We start from the raw sequence: 24331 nt of genomic DNA, 5'->3' as shown, positions 1-24331 counted from the left end.
TCCATTTTAACCCTTTAAACTCGGAATTACAAAAATTTTAAAATTGATCTTTAGATATTTACATTAAGATTACATACACCAAAAACCAAGTACGGAATTTCAAAAAATCCTTTCTTAATATGCACTTACACCGTAAGAAGAACGTGTTTCTAAATTTTCATCAATTTATTTTCAGTAGAATTTGCTGAGCGTTGATGAATCAGTCAGTCAGTTAGTCAGGACATGCTCTTTTACTTATGTAGTTATATATGTATAAAATAGTATCTATTATATATAATGACAGTCAAAGTTTACCCAATACGAAAATTATCGCCTAATGACTTACGAAGACAATAGACTATGATTATTTACTTTAGCAGCCTGTCTCGCTATAAATTTCTTAACACTTTAATGTTACCTAACCCACTCACTCACCTTTAAATTAAATACAATTTTTATTTGTTTTTTTTTTGCTCTATCACGAAAGTTAAAATTTTTTATTGCATGCTATGCAATGAAATTTACATTGTTTTTTATACATATACGTAAGAATGTGTGTGTGTGTGTGTGTGTGTGTGTGTGTGTGCGCGCGCGCGCACACACACACACACACACACACACAGAGAGAGAGAGATTGTGAGAGGGGGGAGTTTTTATTTAGAATAAAAAAATTAATATTTTTATAAGTATTATTTACAATATTGAAATTTTATTATTCAGTATTGTTAACTTAAAAACCCTGATCTTTATTACCAGTAAAAAAAATTATACATAATTATTTATTTACTGTTCCATATTTTATTGCTTAGTATTTTCATTTTTTTTTCATCTGATTGTTAAGAAAATTTTAATCACCGATTGTTCTTAAGTAAGACGCTAAAAAAAGTGTTGTATTATATTAATTGAAAATTTTATTATAGGAGCATGTCTTACTCCTACTTAAAACTTTATCGCTTAGGCCACAAAAACTGAAATAGTAGTAAAATAACAATAATCCAATAGACTAGAAATTAGTTGTTTTTTACCCGATTACATGAGGAGAAATCTTTTATTTTCTGTAACTCTACAACCGTTTGAATGGAGAGAGTGAATATTACCCGTTATTTCTCAAAGAATTGTATATAATACATTTATTCCAGTTTATTTTATGATCTTACAAATAGAACGTACGCGTGATACAAAAAGTCACTAATCGGATTCGATGTGTTCTAAATAATTGTACGTACGTGTTCGATATGAGTGAGACCTTAGACGCTTATAAAAGCGACATAACCGTTCTAAAGGATAACGGGTATAACTTTTCCGGTCGTATAAGGAAATATCAACGACCGATACGATGGTTTATATTTATCTTAAAAATGACATCGAAAGGATTCGAAATATATTTTAAAAATAACATTTTCGTACTGATTTCTCGATTAGTAGAAAATGGCATCTGCATTTGAGTTTCGTCGGATCTTTATATACCGAGGGTCACTTGCGCGATCGAAATAAATAGTTTGTTATAAAAAGTATTTCGTGAAATACGGTGCACGCTTTCTGAGATTACGGTGGTTCAAACAAACATATTATTTTCCTTCTTCAGGACTAAAAATTGGGGAATTATTTTCTTTGAAAATTAAATTTTGATAATATCCGGGAAGGTTAGCAGTTAAATGCTCGCTGAACGACGATAGATTTGTATCTAAATCGTCAAATTTTAACGTTGCTTTTTTTGTTTCGTTTTTTTTTTTTTCTAGATCGCAGTTTGTTTTTAGATTCTAAATAACAACACGTCCCCTAGTCCGATGAAGGATGGTGATATGTTATTATTTAATGTACCCCCGCCTTAATAACGATATACCAAAATTACAGTTCCCAAAATTCCAGTTAATTACAAATGCACCCGTTTCGTAATTCAGCATCGGAATAGAACGGTTGTATTGATACTGTGAGAAATGAAAATAAATAAATCGTGTTCGGTTACGGATTAGAACCGAGTGAGAAAGTAAATTTATTATAGTTTTCAATTAATTTTTCCAACGCTTGTATTGTTAATGAATGTTAGTGTAACGTTTGTGTATGTGCCTATAAATCGATCTTTGAACTGTCTAATAAAATATAATTATTATTCTGTTATTTATTTATATTTTTTAACGTAAAAAAAATGTGTATTTATTATTGCTCTATAATTTATACGGTATTTACCGTAGAATGTAGTCTAGCTAGAGGTAAGTAGCATTAAATATTAGACATAAGTACACACACCTCTCAGACCATTAATTATATATCATTATAAATATTAATGTATAAATAGCCTTTACATAATGGGTGTATTTTTCCCGTTAAATAGGGAAAGGCGGATGGGAATGATTGACTTATATAAGTATATATATATTTATTTATTTTTTAATAAATACATACGTACATGTATAATTTTAACCTTGGTATTATATTATAAAATATGTTTCAATTAACTGGAAATCATAATTAACGTAATAATTTGTTGATATTTTTTATTTAACAATATTTAATTTGACGTGTATATTTATCCCCTTTTCTTTTGATAATGCAATTTTAGATTATAAAAATATTTCATCGCCCTATATATGTGTGCGCTAATGTGTTGTGTGAAAGGACTGGAATTAAAAGAAATAAAAAATTTTAGTTAGAAACATTATTTTTAGAAATATTAATGAGGTCCCTTCCAGGTAGTAGATAAGGGCTAGTATCCAGAGTAACGTCGGCAATTTAATTACAGTAGTTATAAATAAATAATAACAAAAGCATATCCTAATAATTACTATCCATTGACTCAATTTCTTATAATTACCAATAAATCTGTTCGTGTACATAGTTAGAAAAAACGGACTAGGTTTAGTAAACCGATTCATAGATCACCGAAGTTAAACAGTTTTTCACTGTGTATTTTTGGAATGCAAACATGCGTAATTTGCATGCCGATCGCATATTTTTTTTTTTAAATTATACTTTTTTATATTTAACTAGCAGACCCGGCAATGTTTTGCTATTGCTAGATTTGATTATAAATCTAAATTAAATGAATACAACTGAAAGTTTGATAAAACACTAACAAAAGAAACATTACGGACCTTCACAAAATTTAACCTTCCCTTTTCCCCATTTACCCTTTCTCCCTTTCCCCTTTCCTTTCTCCACTTTTCATTTTCCCCATTTTCTTTTTTACCAAATTTCCTTCCCATTTCCCCTTACCCTTTCCTTTTCCCATTTATTTTCCCCTTATTTCCCTTTCCCTTCATATTTCCTTTTTCCCCGTTCTTTTTTCTCCTTTCCTCTTACAGTTTTCTTTTCCCGTTTTCGCCTTTTTCTTTTTTAAATTTTCCCCTTCTTCCCTTTTACCTTTTTCGATTTTCCCTTTTCCGATTTTTCCTTTTCTCCCTTTTTCCCCGCGCGTAAATCGGCCCAGTAGTTTTTTTTAGTCCATAGCGGACACAAATTTCAGAAACACTGAAATGGAATCGTAAAATATTTAGTATAGCGTGTGTTGCTTTTACGTCCAACAGATAGCGCTGTTTTTAAAAAAAAGCATGTTTTTACCTGTTAAAGGTGTAAAATCTTAGGTATATAAAAACACGCGCGTATTCGAATGCAACGTTGTGTCAAAATTTCAAAACAATCGGTGAAGAACTTTCGGAGATTTAAGATTTTGAACCAATTACATTTTTATTTATATATGCATGCCGATCGCATTTTTTTTATATAATGCATTTTTTTATATTAAAAAAGTATTCGAGTGTATATAATTGTAGTTAGAATAAAATTAAAATATTTTTCCAATAAGAGAAGTGTACTTGGTAAATTTTTATTTCTTATAATTTCAGACATGTGACAGAGCTACAGTTTGAAATTTCATAAATTTCCTACAAAAATTATTCAGATTAGGCTAATTATTTATTGAAATAAAGTTCTAAATCGATCATTAAAAAAAAAATATAAGTTTCCATCAATTGAATACCCATTAAAAACACATTCTTGGATCAAATTTTATTTTTTTTTGTTTCAACCTTTTTTTTAAATTACATATATATATATAATTTTTTTAATGAGTTAAAATTGACAATCTCTTGCCAAAATAGGACGTAGTCTTTGTTATACATTTAAAGTTAAGTCGCAGTTGAAATTTCCGTCACGATAAAATAAACGAAATTGTGCGTGAACAGATCGTGTAAAATCGGACCCCATTTTTTCAAGGAAATGAAACTTATCTGTACAAATAATTACTGATTCACAATCTGTAAATATGAATTTCAATTGCTTTCCCGCGACCTTCTTTGCTACAAATTTTCGTAATGCAAGATAAAACAAGTGATATCATTATAACTGTTTTTCTTTCTGATTATTAAGAAAAACAGATAGAACACATTCTTCGATGTTGAAAAAAAGGGTTACATCAGAAAGATTTTATCGTAAAAAACCTGGTATTTTTTTTTTTTTTGGAAATCTGGATTAACTTCACGTATAAATGTTTATTCCTGCTCAGAAAATTCATTAACCATAAACACGACCAGCATTTAGTTATATGGAATCCCCAAAAAATATAAAATATCAAAATCGTTGGGAAAAGATAACATTATTATCCGAAAGGTCTAAATAGATCTGTTTATAGTTCGGACCGAATTCCTTTTTTATTCTTTGTAGGTTCTTGTTGATAAAAATTACTTGCTGTCTTCGTTGTATAGTTTTCTTCTTTTGCGTTTTTCTAATTTTAATGAGTAGAAGTCGGAATGAAATTAAGTATGCCGTATATCCTGACATCTAAATCGCATGTGCATTTGTAAAACTTTTAAATTTTGACGTTGAACCGAACTATCCGCTAACTAGTATGAGTGTGAATGTTAAACCGGATTTATTTATTATAAACGTTTCTGATATCAAAATTCTAACTTATGAAATATTCCCAAGTTATGTATTATAAAACTGAAATTTACTATTTTAAGGTGAACACACTAGTTTAATAATCTTTTAATAACGGAATTTATTTATTTATTTATTTTTTTTGTTTTTTAGGTGGTAATATGAAATACAAGTTACTGAAAGTGATGGCATAACTATTTTGAAGAATAACTAGATCCCCTGTGCCAGATTTATCCACGAAAGGTGAACAGTGAAACCGATGCCCTTCACCTTTTCATTGATTTGAATATACTACCGTTGCACATCGAACGCCAAACTCGCTGAATTTCAGGTGGTATTCAGTATGTCTTTTTATTTAATATTTATACTTATAAATTAGTTGTCATTACATAAACAGACCACATTTCGTAATTTCATTTATGAAAAAAACAAGATTATATAGTTTTAATGCAGACCTGGAGTAGGAATAAAAAGGTAATGGAACGCATTTTATACATATCGCGATAAAATCTAACAAAAGTATTATTAGCCCACAAAAAAAAGTTACAAATTATTATTTAAGACATGTTATTCGTAGTAAACTTGTGGACTTTTCATTGCAGTTAAAAAAATGAATTTGCATTTGTTATAGAAAGAAATATTTAGGTAGTTTTAATAGAATGTGAAAATTTAAATGAATGTATCCGACCTTCATAAGACCGTATAAGTTGTGTTATACGGTATTAATTTACACGTAATCCGACTGAATTCATGCCGTATATGAATCCCACATAAATGACAAAAGACGGGTTCAAACCCTTATACTATAGCGATTGAAGATCTAAAGATTCAGTAAAACCTTTTTTCTTTTTATCGCATGATATTTACCGATGGGGGACCGTGAAAGATGGTTCTACCTCACAGTAAAATTCAGATTTTTGTTGAGGATTGAGCCCGGGACTTTAGTCTAATTAATAGTCGTTGATGCTACGACTGTTACATCGAGACGCTCGTATAATATTAATATTTTTCTTTCTCCACTTTAATAGGTAAAAATAAAATGTTATAATTTTGTGTAGTACTACCTGCATAAATTAATTAATCATTAATTAAAAATAAATTCAAATAATTCTAATAATTAATTAATTTCACCGATTCTTCTTCGTCACTTTTCATAAGTTAATTTATCAGTGGGTAGACAATAGGTAAAAATTTCCAACCTCATCCGAAAATGCCTATGCGATCCAAAATAGGAAAGAAAGATCAAGGATTAAAAAAAGGGTGGATGTAAAGAAAAAAGTGATTTGTTAACAATATCAGAAGATAAAACCATCCGGAAGATAGCTCCAATTCCGCTCTTGGCAGCAGGCACCCGACTCTCTCAAAATCCCTCGTGAAATCGGAACATTTTTGGAGTTGCACATTACTGATGAATGATTATGTGTTTTTCACGTTAAATATATGCTGCGACAAAAATCGCAGCATACTGCGCAATGACAAAGTCGCAATGACTTAAAAATTAAGTCATTCAAACTTCATTTACTGGGTTTCTATCGGAATAACCTCGTTCATCACTTAACCTTGTAGCGTAAAGAAATGTCCGACTAACTGACTGTACTATAAATCGTTAAGCCAAATCCCTACCGGTAATAAAATACACCATAAGCGATTAAAATATCAAAAACAGTTTTTTAACGATTTTTTGTTAAAGCCACCATGAAAATATTTGTAATAAAGCTTAAATTTCAGCCAGGTTTATAATGACTTTTTATTTTTTTGTCAGCAGTTCCTGTGAAACGTATGGAGAAAGACACAATTTCAGATAGCGGGCTAATTAAAAAATTAGCCCGATTTTAAAACAAACAGGTTATCACGAGAAAAAGTTATTTTGAACGATTATAGACAAAATTCCATTTTATTCTATTAACGACGTTCGCTACTTCGAATTGGTTTTTATCTTTTCCAGAAGAACAGAATTTGAGTGATTACACTTGTTTCTTGATTAAAAAAAAAAAAAACATGAAAAACGCTTGTAATCATTAAATTAATAGTATATACAAATCAGGATATCATGAGAGGCTCGTGGTCGTAAAAAATTGTTATAGTTTTGCTTAAAACATTCACACGTTGAAGAATTGTATAATACTCATAATTATATTTTAATATAATTTTAGATTTTAGTAGAGCTTACCATTAGCAAAGAGATAAATAAGAATTTTTTTATAAAATAAAACCATCTAGAAGGAGACAGAGCTCCTGCTCAAAATTATAAAATAAAATCCCCTATATAAAAGAACTTGAAAAATAATTCTTATTGTTGTAAAACTTTTTATTTATTTATTACAATTAATCGCAAAATATTACAGAAGATTATTTGTCAGAGTAAGAGTATCGGATACGAGTCAAAATTAAAAAAAAACCTTTTTTAAAACTATCGATCTAAATATTTGCGTTTGAATTTCGTTCCGCTAACATTTTTATGGAACGAAAAATAAGCGTAAAAATAGCAGATTTTTTTTAGAATAGTGATGGAGTCCAAAGGCCATCAATTTCACAAAAAAAAAATTAATAAATATATTTTATAATTATACGTACACATCAATTTTTATCTAAAATTTTTGTCGTAATACAGAATAACGGAGAAACCCGGTTTTAATTGATAAAATAGGAAACCTCTTCCGAAACATTTTTGTCGAAAAAGTAAGTTTATCGTTCTTTTTGATAATGAAGTTTTTCGTACACGAACGTTTCATTTAATCGTATTGGTCGTTCATAATAACTTATGAAGTAAAAAAAAAATATTTAAATAAAAAAAAACCGTCTTTACGTTAAAAGATAGTCACAAAAAACTTTGGCCCACGAAAGTCGTAATATATACACGCTTCAATTTTATATAAAATAGATTACCCGACGTTAGATATCGGACCAAATATTCGGTAATCTCGGATTATATTTCCGGAATGAGGTCGGCATATTTTAATTTTGCATTGAATTTTAGTCGGTAGATTAATATAATAGTAACCTAAAAACGGAAGAATCTTAAAATAAATAATTTCCTCACCAAAATTATATACATATAATAAAAATAAAAAATAAAAAAAAATGTTAAAAGCAAATTCGTTCTTTATGAAAACATGCGTATTATTAAAATAGAATACAATTAAACATAAATACAGTTATACATTCAAACACACATAATACGCTTTACAAATTTTATAACGTACAATATTTACAAATAGAATCTATTGATAATTCGGTTGGTTTCGTGAAATTTATAGCGCATTAATAAATACTTTTTGTATAAGCGATTGTAAATAAAAATAATTTATCTTTAGATTTTTTAATGAATTAAGAAATGATTTTATAATTAATTTAACTAAGGAATACTCTGTGTTTACATTTCAGTTATAAAAAAATTACTTATTTAATAAAAGTGGTTTTTTAAAAATATTACTTCATATTTTGAAAGAATAACAATGACACAAATAAACGTTATTAAATAGTAAAAACTATTTTAATAACTTAATGTAACATTTTATGTAAGTAATATTTTAATTTAAAAAATAATTATTGGTATTCTATTCAGTAAAATTACTTCTCCTTTTCTGTACAATTAAATTATTCTTTTAACACACACACACACACACACACACACACACACACACACACACACACACACACACACACACACCTTTTTTTTTCTTTATAATCTGTCAAGTATAAAAATTGTATAATTAAATATATTTTTATTTTTATTATTTTATTTATTCAAGAAATTAATTAATGTTTACATTTTAATTTTATCTTTTTAATAGAGCCATGTATATGCGTCAGTTTGTATATATATATATATATATATATATATTACTTTACTAAAATTCATATTATTTTTTATTTAATACAATTCAAGTGTATATATTTACATGTATACAATTTTAATCTGTTTAAGGATGTTTTAGTTAAAATAGTAGTCACGGAAATTATGCAAATGTATGAATGATTATTATATTTTTTTATGTCCATGGGAAATTAGTTTTCACGGTTTGATTATACTTAAAAAAAAATAGAAATTGTTAATTGGAACAAAAGATTTAATTTTTTCGAGCGAGAATTGTTACCATATTATTACTTTTATGCATAATTTGAAATTACTTTTTATTTTATGCATATCACATAGATATATTTATAATTAAACTTTTATAAAATAACTTTTACAATAAAAACTTTTTTCACAGAAGAAAATTACTGGACAAGCGTAAAAAAAATAATTAAAAACATTACGAAAATAAAAAAATATACTTATTTTATTTACATTTTAATTTAATTAATAATATTTTAATTTAAAGATTCACGACTAGAAATACTGTAAATTGCTCGTATTATTATAAAAAGCGAAAATATGATATATTAACAAAACATATGCTATTTAAAACTCGTTTGCTTAAAAAAAAATTATAAATTTCTTCACATAAATTTAAAGAAAAATATGTATTCTTTTTAATAAAGTAAAATAATTTGGATTACTTTAATTAATTGATATTTAAGATTAGTTATAAGAAATACTGAAGATCTCGTAATGCTGATTACTGAAAATGATTCATTAGTATACGAATGTTTCGTTTTTTATAAAAATAAATTTTTTAATTAATATTTATATTTTTTATATTTTAATTATTTTTAGTCTTATTTTAAAGAAACTTAATCCGATGAAGTTTTTTATAATTAATTCTAATTTCATACATATTATAATAATTCATTTCCTCCACCATTAAGCCCATTCACCACGGGAATATATCTAAATATGTTCCCAAGAAAAGTAAAATTAAACAGACTCCGCCACCTTATGTGCTCTATGTACAACAAAAATGTGCGTAATAGTTCACAAAAGGAGGTGAAGACACTGTTTCTTACAAATGATACAGGATAAAGCGGGGGCATGTAGACCTGGTAGAGTGAGCCGGAGTATCCGAATAATTCTGGAATGCTTCTGATGTACAAAGATCTATCTGGAAGACCCGGTAGCGGACGTCCTTCGTTCAGTAATACAGATGATGCGAATGTTATTAAAAAAGATGTCGGCACTAGTACAGACACCAAAATGTTTGATACCATGATGTTTGCTGATAGTGTATATTGGCTAAAATAAAATAAAATAATTATTTTTTTAAAGAACGTCGACCGACAATTAGACCGCTATTTCAAGACTAAATAAACACTGTTGTCGGTTAAACACTGAAACGAGCCACATATACCTTCACTTTTCAATCCTCTATTCTGTACCCCTCCACGATAACCTCGACGACCTCCTCCACTGATCTATCCCTAATCAACCCCCCACCTTTCTTTCACCTACCCCCTTTTATTTTAATATTATTCTGCTTTTAATGTTGATGCACAAACGTTTGATGCGTACAGAAATGAATGATTTTTTTAAAAATAATTACTGAATATTTTTGTAACGAGTACGTTTTGATGTTTACGATCTATATTTATTTTATGTATAAAAATAACCTTGAGAGTTTGAAATTATGAAGAGAAATTATTAACAAATTAATTACGTAATATTTATTCTTAACAATTTTACGAGCACAATTAAAATTAAGAGATCGATGATTGGAGAATATATGGCAAATTTGTTTCAAAAATTTCGAAAAATAATTTACACAAGAAAATGTTTAATGTCTTTAATCTTGAGAAAAAATAAAATAAACAAAATTTTTCAACATGGTATTAATTGTTATATATTATAATTATATATAGTATAGTAATATGCATAGTAATTGTATATTCCTAATTATACTCGTATATATTAATAGTTTATATATATATATATATATATATATATATATATATATATATATAAATAAATTTTTACGTAAATAATTGTTATGTTACTTATTTTATGTGTTTAGGTAGATTTCATAATGTTTTAGGTAGATTTATGTGTTTTATGTAGATTCCCAAAATCTCGGCCGAGTTCGTTAACGGACAAAATCGGAAAATATAAAATCAGAAAATTAAGGACGATTAAGGGGCTGATAGATTGTGCTATCGGCTTTTATTTTCTGAAATCTGCTTATTTGTTTCTATTATGAGTTGAAGATATAAGTCAATTTTTTTTCCTGTTTGTTTTTTGATATCGCCAACCATTCTTTCAACCCAGGGGTTGAAAGAATGGGGTTTCGAAGACAAAAAAATCATACCTCCCTTAATAGGCAAAGTATCGAATCGGTTTAAAGTGGTCGTTAGTCCTCTAAACATTACCTATAACTTTTGCCTGAAACAATTTTTGATATGACCAACCCTTACAGCAAGGGTTGACAAAAATGTTGTTGGAATTGTAAGAAGATGCGGCTTGTGTGCTAAACATGTAGAACATTTTTTCACATGAAGCCATTGTCATATTGAGTTTTAAAAGACTTAAAAATGTTCATTTTAATATAAATCAATTTATAATGTGGATCTCGTTCGTTGATTGTTCATCCCCAGAACCATTTATCAATCAAAACTCCTACGTACCCTTGATTTTATTTCTAATTAATGGTGCATCTCTTTACTTACTGAATATAGTTCAATGATTTTTTTTTTTACGTTAAACGGTATTGAATTTACACTACATAATACGATCTAATAATCAGCGTAATATTTGCTAATTAAAGGGACTGTATTGTCCCCTTTTCATTAATTATTAGTAATAAAAGTGTTTTTTATTAATAAATAAATATTGATATCATATCTTTGTAAACTTTGTCCTCTAATATCTGTATTCTCTTTTCGGTTTAGAAATGGACTTAATGTTACTTTTTAGATTTCTTCGATTTCTTACGTGCGTTGCTACGAATGTCTCGCGATTAAATATTTTACTGGAGTACGATTTTACAATTACTTACTAACTTAAGTGGCTTCTCAAACCGTAGTCGGTCCGTCGCTTCACCACCACCCGCCTTCACCTCAATCTATCCTCCGCTATTTCTTCTGTTGCTTTGAGGGTTTTTAAATCATTTTGGACACCGTCTCTTCATTTCATTCTTGGTCTGCCCAGGGTTGTTTCCTTCCATCATAACCATGATTATTTCTTCGCTGCTCCTGTACACATGTCCAAACCAATCCAGTCGTCAGCTTTTTATTATTACTTCTTTGGAAAAGAAGTTCTTGGAAAAACTCATTAAGTTCTTCGTTTTTCTTGCTCCTCCAGCGATCGCCTTCCCTAACTGAGCTGTAAATCTTTCGAAGTACTCTGTTTTCGAAAGACTTTAATCTGGATTTCATTTTCCTTCTCATCGTCCAAGTTTGATATTCATATGTACGATTGAGATTTATATGTATGTTTGAGATTCATACACGTCTTGTTATAATTTTATTTATCCTAATTATCCTGGCTTTGGATAATAGCCTATTTTTAAGAAAGTTGCGCAATCCATACAGGCATCTTGTTGCTGATAGTATTCTGGTCTATTTCAATTTCCATCTCGTTTCTGTTGTTTCCTATTTCCCAAGATAACTGAAGGAGTCTACTTTTTTGAAGCTAGTGTTATTTATTGTAAAGAATTTTTGACCACTGTCTTTTCTTGCAATGAACATTTACTGGGTCTTTTTTGTGTTTCATTGTTCTTACTTGCCTTACCAAGACTTTAACCATCTCTCTCACTTCCTTTTCATTTGCTTCCAGTAGCACTGTATCATCAGCAAAATCAAGAGCATTGACTTTATGTCCAGCCTTAATTTCAGTATTTTGTTCAAGTACACTCTTCATGACTTCATCTAGAACAAGATTAAATAGAGCTGGTGAGATAACATCACCCTGACGGACTCCTATTTCTACCTTGGAGGTATATGTAATTTTCTCCTACACTTTCGCAGTGCACTCGGCCTCTCCAATACACACTCTGGTAAGATTTATCAGTTTCTGAGGTATCTTTTCATTGCAGCCCGTATTTCTTTTCTTGATATAATAACATATGCCTTTGATATTAAATTCCCAGCATTTATTAATGATCTCCCTAAGTATAAATATCTAGTCCACCGTCAAGCGTCCTTTCCTGAACCCAGTTTGGTATTCTCTTAAAGTTTCTTCTGTATGGGCTGATTCTACTAAGTAATCTCGCTAGGATCTTATATGCAATTGTCAGACACAATATTCTCTAGAATTGTCACACACCAACTTGTCACTTTTTTTTGTATCGGGCACATAATAATGGCTGTATTCCACTCTTTTAGTATGCACCCATTCTCCCATATGTTAACCAGAAGTATGTAGATTCTTTTGGTTTTAGCCGTTCCTCCATGTTTCAATAACTCTGCCGGTATTTCACTATACCTTTCACTTCTAAGTTGTTTTATATTTCCTTCCACTTCTATTGACAGCCTTTCCGGCTGAAATTAAACTGAGTCTTCAATTTCGTCCTCCGTGTTATCATTCTTTCTCTTTGAGGTACATTCAGTAATTCTTTAAAATATCCCTTCCATGTATTCAGATTATCTGTTTCATTCACAATTATCTCACCATCTTCTTTTTTCACTAGTCCAGTCCTGGAGAAGCTAAATCCCCAGGAAATATTTTTTAGGGAGTCCTAAAAAATCGCAGCACCTTGTAGAAATACTTGGAATTATTGCTCCTATTATACTCCTCTACAGCTTTCATTATTTCTCCTTGTATGTAGATCCGTTTTTGTTTCCGAATTTCACGTCTTATTCTTTTATATTCATTCTGGGCCGTCTCGCTCTCATTTTCTAGCATTTTAGGTGTAGCTTGTTTTCTTCTTTTAACTGCTTCCTCACATTCTTGTTAAACCCCTTTTTAGTGTTTTTCTTCATTCCATTCAGTACGGTTTTGCTGTCGCTAGAATTATCTTCTTTATTTCCTTCCATATTTCGTCCACCACACTCTTTCTTTCTCATCTTCCTCGTTTTCCTTTCCCATGACTAGCACATGGAACCGGTTTTACAGTTCTATTTGATATTGCTGTCTGTTTAGATCACTTTTCAAAAGATTTAAATCTCTTGCACTTTTACTAGAAGTTTTCTTTTCAGTATTGCACTTCGTCAGTTCTTACCTTAGTTTGACTAGAATAAGGTAGCGGTCAGATCCCACTTCTGCGTCTCTCAGAGATCTGAAATCTATGTTTTGTGTTTATGATCTACTAATATATGGTCAGTTTGATTTCTCGTTCCACCGTCTGGAGAAGTCATATTTGCTTGTGATTATCCTTGTGAGAGGGAAACGTGCTTATAATTCTCATTTCTTTTGAGGTAAAGTTTTACAATAAATTGTAAAAAAGCTGATAACACAGTTGCAGGACTTTCCCGGATCCCGGCTTTAGCCGCGTGACGGGTAAGTCCTACAACAAAATATTTCTACAAAAAATATTTTTTGGAAATATTGTTATTTTTTAATCGCTAACAAATGTGCCTAAGAATAATATGACCTTAATTAGGCGAAATCTTGTTAGGATAACTTTGCTCTACAGCCTCACCCCCTTGACCTTTTAAGCTGAAAATTTAATTGCATCAATGCGCCACGTATAAAAGTAATCTGACCAAGTTTGGTCAAAATCGATCTAGTAGTTCCGGAGATATAAAGTGATTTAGAGATCAACACCGAACACACACAGGTACATACTAAAATTATCATCCGGAAAATTTCCATCCGGTTTTTTGGGTTCCTTAGGTGTCAAAACGTGAAGATCAGGTAAAAACCGCATATTCCCAAATTGTACAGATTACAATATATTCTCTTCTAGAGCTATCCTAGCTATGAATATGAGAAGATCCTTGGAAGATTTCATATAAAACCACACCTGCCGAATCTGACGAATACGAGGATACCGGAACTTTCGAATCCGGCATCCTTCTATACCGGAAACAACTCGGAAGGAAAGGATTAAAAATTAAAGATATAGGCCAGATATTCAAAAAACGGACCAATTCATAAAGGAACCGCGAAACGACGCGAAAATAAAACCCCACCTAGATTGCTTTTAAGCTTCTTCCGGGCAATCGATATTGATCCCTCCCGCTTCCCTCTGTAGATCGGAAAAGGTTTACTCGAAACGGGAGCATCATATTACAGATCGCTTATTTTTCTTTGAACGGCTGAAATATTTGTTACAATAGATTACTTTTCTGACTATTATGAAAGGTAACAGATTCAAGCTTTCTTAAAGATTATCCTCATCCTTCAAAAAACTATGTGGCTTGTGGCATTATCCGACCGAACTGTAATCTGTGTTTACGTATTGTAGTCAACGAAAAATATCTGTATAACGTGTTAGAGCTCAGTAACAAAAAATAAACGCTTAGACAGCGTTTCTTCGTTTCAGATGGGTACTGAAATGGATTCAGTACCCATCTCGTCGAGAAATCATTTTTATCTTCCGGGAACTACTCCGCCAACTGAATTTTTAGCTCACGCAAATGCATCTTTCTGCTATCTAGACTGTGGTGAATAATAATGTGTTTTCTTCATCGAAATATTTCTCAGTATAATCGGAAGTGAGTGGAAACGTATCAGAAGTTTTGCTTTGAAGGCGAATAATCCAGATATCAAGATATTTAACGAAAGCATGAACTTTGTCTGTCATTAATAAAATGTTTTTATCGCGTCTTTATAAATTCACATTCAAGTCGTTTAAATACGAAAATACATCAGCTAAGTGAGCCAACAGCAACATATACTCATTATTCTGTAAAAACATTGATAATGGCGTTTGTTTATCCTGGAAACTTATTATTAATCCATCTCACAATTCCAATAACCGGGTTAACACTTTCCACTGCGATAACCATCTGACTTCTGTATAGAAAAGAAGAAGTTTTTTTCTTTTCGCCCATTTCATCGCACAATTTAGCAAACAGCCTATTCCGTAATTTAGGTCGACTTTTAATAAAATTAACCATTTTTACAGCTTTACAAAGAATCAGAGATTTTCCGACATACATTTTGTGGCAATAGCATGTTTGTGAAGGAAGCAGTGCGTCCATTTCGCCCTTCATATAAGACGATCTTCAAATTTTTCAGAAATCCACTGTTCTTCCTGTTATCACCTTTGCACCATCACTACATACCGCAATACATTTTGTCCACTTTAAATTGTAGCTTTTAGTAGTCTCATAAAAAATATCAAGAAGACATTTTCCTGTTACCTAACCAGGTATTGATTTGCAAAACGATATATTTTCTTTGATTGATCTATCCCTATCGCATTCATATCTAACAAAACATAAGAACTGAGAAATAATTGCGACATCTGTTGATTCATCAAACTGAATACCAAAAGATCCTCTTGAATTCACTTGCTAAATTATGTAATGGCCAACGTAGACAGCTATGTCGTCGATTCGGTTTGATACTGTGTCGTTAGAAAGTGGAATTTTGTTCAGTCTTTTTGCTTCTTCCACGCTTATTAAAACACTGGTCATATCAATTGTAGCAGGCAGTATGACGTTTTGTGCGATTTTTTGGGGTTTCGACATCTTAGCTACACTATTAATGCTTTGAGATAAGACGGGTTAAGTGTACAATGTAAAGGGAAATAACGCTTTTTGTGGGCCTTCCATCCGATGAGATAAAACCATAATTTTAGTAACTGTATCGTACAATCTTGTCTTTTTACCGATCGATTCACTGGATGTAGATGTTTCACTTCGTTTTTCTTGAATTTATCTATTTTGCATAAGAATTGAATTGAAAAAGAGGAAAAACACTTACACCGTTTCACCGTATACTAAAAAACCGAAATCTCATTCATTATTATTTCCACTGAAACTACGCTTTTAAAAACTTAAATAAAGGCATCAGACGCACGCTTCGCATTGAAAACTAAATTGACGTTCTGAAATCCCTTACGCCCCTTTTATATTACAGATAGCACGACGTGTTCGAACGTATCATATGCATGTTCGAACATGACGCTCTCACAGCGTCAATATTATGCAAGCAGATAAAATTACATACAGCCCGTACACGTCAATTAGTAACCTGTAAATTATTCATGTTCGTATACTTCATACATATACGTTCATACTCGTCGCTATTAACACAGCTAAATAGTTTTAACTTGGTTTCGTTGGGTTTGGGTTGACGGGTCGCAAGATATTTATTATTTTTTGGGGGTCGTGGAGTTAGAAAAGGATGAGAATCACTGCGCTAAGATGATTGATATTTTTTAATTTTTATTAATTTATTTTAGTATTATGTTCTTTTTTAATGTGGATGTACATACATGAAAGTTTTTATTATAAAAAAAATTCGGCTTGATAGAATCCTAGGAAGAAGTATCATTAAAAAAGGCTTAGTGTCTAAAATGTACATAGATGTATCTACCCTGTATGTTAGGATTACTTTCAAGCCCCAACACTGGTATAAAGCCTTTCACTGATATAATAAACTTTGTAATTCTTAATTCGTCCCGCTTTAAGATAGAAAATTCGAATTCAATAACAGATCACGTTTACTTGTCTTTATTAGGCAATGAGAAATTACTACAATGATAGGTATAGATTCGTATTGAATCTTTTTTGTATATGATTTGTATCATCGGTTTATTGAAAGTAACATTTGAACCCTTGTTGAGGATTTAAAATTCATGGCTAATGAGATCAAAAGAAATTAAAAATCATTGTTTACCACCAAATGAGCCCTCCTTCCTTAAACGATTTAGGTTTACAAGATATCCGTTCCTCTGAAATAAATAACGTCCTCGAAACTAGTTTAAAGGTTAGAATAAGACTATTTTAATTTGATATAACTTGTAATAACGGATTTACGGATATTAATTTTTTTTCACGCACATATAACCTCGCAATTCAGGTAATAGCAGTTAGATAAGCTATTATTAGTAATAAAAAAATAAATTAATAAAAAAGAAAGAAAGAGAGAAAGAGTAAATTTCTAATGAGTACTGCGTTTTGTATTGTTTAACGCTTCGGATTACAGTAACGTATATAGGAGTATATATATATTTTTTTTCTGTCATTTTCTAAATCACACAAATATTTGGGTGAGACACCATAATCAAAAGATTTAATTCCATATTTTAGGAATTTATAAGGGCAAATAATAGGCCAAAAAATGATCTGATCCCCACTTTAAATCTGTAAAACTCGTTTTGAGGTTTTAGGGAGCGTCAAGCGGTAAGATTATATTTTAGACGGGAATGTACGATAGTATAATAAATATTTAATAACGATGACAATCTTAACGTATTATAAAGATGATTTAAAGCGAAACAGTACGATTTGATTTTTACCCACGACAGAACGAAGCGGATATGTGCGTTTGGGATAAGAAGTTGTGTGTGTGTGTGTGTGTGTGTGTGTGTGCGCGCGCGCGCGCTTGCGAATGTCTGTTTCCATTTTCCTCAAAAACTACTGAACCGATTTCGATCCGGTTTTTTGCATTACATAGGTTTCACTTCAGAGGAGGTTCTTTAGATTAGTTTTACGGTTATAGGCCACCACGGGGCGCTGCAGTAGATGTGTTTCTTCAAAACGGCTTTTGAATGTTTCTAAGTCTTTCTAATTAATATTCTTTTACTTAACGTTTATTTCATAGTGGATTTATAAAATTTTTAATTTTATTTACCTGTGACAAAAACGAAATCAATTTGATTATCTGATGATTATTTGTTGTCTAATAAAACACCAGAAATTTCGCTTTCTAGGCGATAGAAACGGTGAAATAGTGTAGATAAAAAATGTGTTTTTTAATTTATTAAAAACAAGGTTTTTTTTTTTCTTAATGTGTACGTTGCAATCTGTTCAACCAGTGAACAGTAAGTGGTTGCTTATTACTCACCCACCCACCTTCAGCCCAATAAGATGAGAATGATATGTATGACATGTAAATGAGGTGTAGTCTTGTTAAGACTCAGGCCGACCATTCCTGAGATGTGTGGTTAATTTACCCCAACCACCAAAGTATCATTCATTCATCTCATCCTCTGAAGAATGCCTAACGGTGGATCCGAAGGTAAAAAAAAATTAACCACCAAAGTACACCGTTATCTTCATTCTCGTATTCAAGTCCGTATAAAAGCAACTAACGTTTACTAGAATTCGAATCTCAGAACGTATAACAAGAGCTCATATAACTAAAGAAGTGCATATAACTTAAAATTATTAAAGTTGTACGACATATATCGAGAAGATTCTTCCGATTTAAACAGCCTTTATTTTTGAAACAAATGACCGTGATAACCTTGCAGAATTATAAAATAAATATCCTAATATGAAATTTTACTTACGATTTTCACAAACGTTCAAAAGTCATTCATTTGTTTAGTATTCAAATCCGTATGTAAGCAATTAACTTTTACTAGGATTTGAACGTCAGAACTTTCGACTTCGAAGATCAGCTGTTAAACAAGTGATTTTACGACGACGAATTAACCACTAGATCAGCCTCTTGGGCGTCCTTCAAATTTGGCTTAAACATTTCATATACGAGGCCATTGATCATTTTTTTTCAAAATTCGTTTAGTGGGTGGGGAATATCGGGAAAACGAATTTTGATTTTCTTCAGAACCACTGTAGAAAAAAAACTTTAGTTTGGCAGTTTTGTTACACATATAAATAATTTTAAAAAACTTTTCAAAAAAATCAATCCCCACTACTTAAAATTGAAATATATGTTTTTTTTATCTATTTCCCTTCGGTTTTAATTTTTTTTAAATTTTATACATCTATACAAAGCTATCAGAAAATGTCTATAATTTTCCAAAATCATAAATCCCGGATTTCAGATTCAGAAATTTTTTTTCAAAATTTTTAAGTTCTTGTTTTACCCTTTATTGATGAGAGTATTAGATGTAGAGAGAACTTTACTTAAGTAAATTTTTTAAGGTTAACCTATGCATATATATTGCTAGAAGTAATTTTTTTTTAATCAATTCCCCATCTCTAAAAAGTATAATATTCTGTTTTTTGTTTATTTTTTTTAGTATTTTGCTTTTTGATTAAATCTTTTAATTTTTTTTATTAAATTTCTTGAAATTTTTCTTTGGCACTTTAAGGGCAAATAAAATTTAAGTAGTTTTGACCCCAGCCCAAAATAAGAAGCAATTGTTTTCATTACAATCATAGAAGTTATACTTCATGTTTGCAATATCTTTAAACAATTTTTTTTAATTAACTTTTTTTTATTAAGGATCACTTCTTTAAAAAAAAAATGTTTTCTAAACTGCCCCCACAGAGTAATGATGTTCCCAAAATCAAAAGGTTTTTATTTTACATTTGGAAATTTTGATGCTTAAATCTTGTTTTGGTAATCATTATTATCAATAATAAGGTTCCGTTGATAACGGGACCATAAAATTTTTAGAAATTCGGTTATTTGTTTTCATTTATACTTAAACGTTTATTTTAAAAATAAAAGCAGGACTTTTAATGACTGAATTGCAAAGACTGCAGCGAAGCCGGAAAAGTTTTGCAATAAAAAGCTGTGCAAGATTTGACCGCTGTAACCGGGAAAGTCGTGCAATACTTTGCCAGATTTCTTTCATACTTTCTTTTTCTTTTTTTTCTTTTTCCTGTTTAGCCTCCGGTAACTACCGTTCAGATAATACTTCAGAGGATGAATGAGAATGATATGTATGAGTGTAAATGAACTGTAGTCTTGTACATTCTCAGTTCGACCGTTCCTGAGATGTGTGGTTAATTGAAACCCAACCACCAAAGAACACCGGTATCCACGATCTAGTATCTTTCATACTTTAACGTAATATAAGTATTATTTCTGGAATTTAATTTTAATAATAAAATATTCTCTATTAATATCATAATTAGTAATAATTCCTAGAAATAGTTAGATTCCTTCAGCTCCGATAATAAAACATTTCCTTCACTAACCGAGTTTAAAATATTTAATAATAATTCCATTGTTAGTATGTAAAAACAGACACCAAATTGTCTGACTCCATAATTTTTGCAATCCTCTTTAACGTCTCGCATGTTTATCAACCGATTTAATTACACGACTACCCAAAAAGGAGCGTAAAGCATTTAGGGTGAATGTACGTGTGCTTGTTCCACCGTAGCAGCTCAGCAGCTGAACCATTTATATGTATGACCCCGTGTTGGAATCCTTACGTTTCTGGGAGTATCGTAAGCTATATGAATGTGTATATTGTTTAAATAAATTAAAAAAAATTGAAAACAATTATGCTATACATAAAACTGTTACCCGCATGCTCTTTAATTATAATATATTAAAGACCAAATTTTTTTTTGGCAGTCTGTTTTTTAATTTTTTATATTTATCTCTTGTGTTCACAATAAAAGACTTAAACAGTTTATCTAATGAAACGTAATTCGATAAAACTAATTCTTACGGAGATATTAATGGTGGAAAAGTTTTAATAGCCGACATTCTGGAATTTTCAAAGGAAGAATTTTTTTACTTCTTTTGTAGATGTTGGGTACATTTACGACCAAATTTCATTAAAGTATTTCGATCCGTTCTTCAGATATAATCTTTTATTGGACAAACAGATAACAACAGGCAGAGAAAAAATGAAGACAGACAGGGCATTTGTCCACGTGAACTTTTTTATTTTGTTGTCCCGAATTAATCCCTTCATTTTGGTCTATCACCTCCTGGGTCATTTATTATGTTATACATGTCGTAGGCGAATTGAAAAAACCGGCTAATTGGAAAATGAAATATAATATATTTGCATTATTTTTTATAAATATAATCTAACAAACTTAACCTACGCTCGCTAACTTAACAAGCGAGGGAAGTGAGCGTAGGCTAAATTTGGTTAGATTATATTTATAATTTCCAATTAGCCGGACGCACTACAATAAGTCTGATTTTTCAGTTCGCCTACGAGACATATACTGAATATATAAACTCGACGACGATGAATTTGAACGATAAAATACGAGTCAAGAATTAAATAAAAGAAAATATTAAGCGTCTTTCAAAGACGTTAAAGGATTATAATTCGAAATTTTAACTGGGTTTTCCTATTAATTTTAAATAAAACCTTATATATGCTGAGGAATGCTGGGTAATTCAGATCGGTTGCTATTAAGTCATTTGTGTAGTAAACTTCAGTTTATCATAATTATTATCTTACACGCATAATATCCATAAGATAATAATAGAAATAAAAATTACATAAAGTTTTAATAATATATAATACGGACGTAACTCTAACGTAAAACACATTTACTTGAGTTATCGGTTAAGATAGATAATAATTGTTACTTTCTTCTATAAATCCTGGTCACCTTGGTATTCGTAATCTGTTTGCACTTAACATTTAAAATGCATTCGTGGATACACTTTCCCTATACTGCATCTCTTTACCTTTTTCGTATTGTGTAAATACTCGAAACGATTGCATTTACCGCAACACCTGTTATAGGTTGTGTAGCTTATGCCAAACGGAAATAAGCGAGAGCGTCACTACTCCCTTCATCTCGTATCTTTTTCTAATCCGTTTGTCAGTTTAATAAAAATCAAACTCTCTCCTTTTTTGACACCACTCACCGCATTTTATATTTATGAAAAAATAATCTATACGTTCGATTAAATTTCATTGTAAATTTTTTATTATACTGTACTTACAAAAGCAGGAGAAACACTTCACAGAATGTTATTTTCAATTTGATCTGAAACACACAGCTAACAGCTCGGCTGATACGTTAAATTAATTAAAATAGCTTATCTTTAAAGAATACAGAAATTTTATAGACACTTAATACAGCCAATTCTGCATATATTTTTCAATTAATAAATTTACGTTCAGTTATTGACGGAATACAAAATTTTATCTCTTAAAAACGTATATTTATTTAAGGTTCCTTCTATTTTTCTTAATTAAAGGTAATCTGACTGTAGTTATTAGAGTTACAATGTTTTCTAGTTATTCCCATTTATTGAAAACCTCAAATCCTAATTCGATAATTTTTTGGAAATATATTTTTATTATTAAGGCGAAAAGTTTTATTTAATATTTTATCTGCTAGTTTAAAGTATAATAATAATAAAAATAAAAGATTTTCAACAGCCGAGTTAGGAGTTGCTTACTCACCCTACGTTTAATCGCAATCCCAAACTCCGCCCACTTAAAAACATAAACTTAATCTGTACCCGTCAATAAAAATAAATAACCTCCTTTAATTAGAATGATCCAGCAGCAACAAACAAATATCCAGCGATAAGTAGGGGAATAAAACATTTCCCGAGTTGCGTTCAATTCCGTATATTTAACCTTATTAACTTTCTTTTTGTATAACTACTTGAAATCTTATCTGTGTTTCAGGTTGTTCCATATCGAGGTCTGCTGCTTTTTAGATTGTTGAATGCCAACCGAGCGACTATCAAGATGAGGCTATTTGTTAGAACTGCCTGTGGTTGCCCTCTGTATACAGTATTAAGGAAATTATAATTTAAAAAAATTATAATTGTTATTTTTATTTTGTTTAAAAATGTACTATAGTTCTGCAAACAGTTTTATTGTATCACGTTAATATTGTTGTAAATGTTTATATATTTGGCTTCTTCTCATAAATTTCAGTTCATTTTATTTGTGCTGACCTTTGGAGAAAAAATGAATGCTTCAACACTCGACAGGAAATATCAAGGAAAATTATCGGTAAAATTTGATAAAAATGAATAATTAATAATTGAAATCGGTACAAATTATATTAAAATTAATGAATTCTCCTTAGATTATTTGAATTTCAAAGATTATTTGAAAAAATATTTAAATGCCCTTTAAAATATTCAGATTTATTTAATTAGTACTCCATTAATTAAAAACTTACCGACAGAATCATATTATTTTGCAATAAGAATTATGTTTGATTTAATTTTTAAATTGTTTATTTAAGATTAACACAGCGTTTGATAATCGATTAAAAAAGACAACACAACCGCTGTAAGGTTCTTTCTTATATGATCGAATGTGTTAAGATAATTATTCTGCGGACTCTTTTAACAGAAGCGGATATTGTTATAATTTTTAGCAACAAATTAAAAATTTTTCATCAACGATAATAAACATGGAAATATTTGAAATATATATTTACTAAATATCGAACTACATACAAATAAAAAATATACTAAACAGTTGTTTAAATAAATTAGACACCAAAATTAAACTCGAAAAGCGTTTACAAAAAATAAGTAATAATAAAATAAATAAAATCTAAAACAAGATAACAATTTTGATTATTGAACAATCATCATCGATGGACAATGAGGATGAAGTAAATACGAGTATACATTAATAAATTTTATAAATAAATTAAAAAAATAATAAGTAATAAACGAGTGTTTTTCAAATAAGAATAAAAACTGCAAACGGTTGTTAAAAATTCCAATAGAAAGCGTAAATTTAGCTTAAAAATATCCGAACCATTGAAACGTTTAACACAGATTGTCCACAACTACCTAACCCCCTCCATTTGGATAAATAGAAATTTATCTGGATAAAGATAGACAGAATAACGATAAATCGATCAGAGAAGTATCCCCCATCCGTGA

The 24331-nt window shown here is 30.2% G+C and overlaps 1 protein-coding gene and 1 long non-coding RNA gene across 3 annotated transcripts in view; one reads left to right on the top strand and one right to left on the bottom strand.

Annotated features, from left to right (window-relative positions):
* Positions 1–10052, bottom strand: part of LOC142324045 (superoxide dismutase [Cu-Zn]-like) — a 65931-nt gene extending 55879 nt beyond the window's left edge. Inside the window, exon 1 of one of the 2 annotated variants that reach the window (XM_075364643.1) lies at positions 9745–10052. In XM_075364643.1, coding sequence (XP_075220758.1) covers positions 9745–9945 — 201 coding nt within the window. In that variant the 5' untranslated portion in view covers positions 9946–10052. The remainder of the gene's footprint in view (positions 1–9744) is intronic. The other variant, XM_075364644.1, reaches the window with a different exon arrangement.
* The window catches only part of LOC142324046 (uncharacterized), a 90180-nt gene extending 66826 nt beyond the window's left edge, over positions 1–23354 (top strand). Inside the window, exons 2-3 of the long non-coding RNA XR_012756201.1 lie at positions 5008–5185; positions 23106–23354. This is a non-coding gene — a long non-coding RNA (uncharacterized LOC142324046). The remainder of the gene's footprint in view (positions 1–5007; positions 5186–23105) is intronic.
* Positions 23355–24331: the final 977 nt, after the last annotated feature.

This window comes from Lycorma delicatula, chromosome 4 (assembly GCF_047948215.1).
Source record: "Lycorma delicatula isolate Av1 chromosome 4, ASM4794821v1, whole genome shotgun sequence".
Lineage (NCBI taxonomy): Eukaryota > Metazoa > Arthropoda > Insecta > Hemiptera > Fulgoridae > Lycorma > Lycorma delicatula.
Note: the sequence above shows the minus strand (reverse complement) of the source record. Positions and strands in the feature narration are given on the sequence as shown.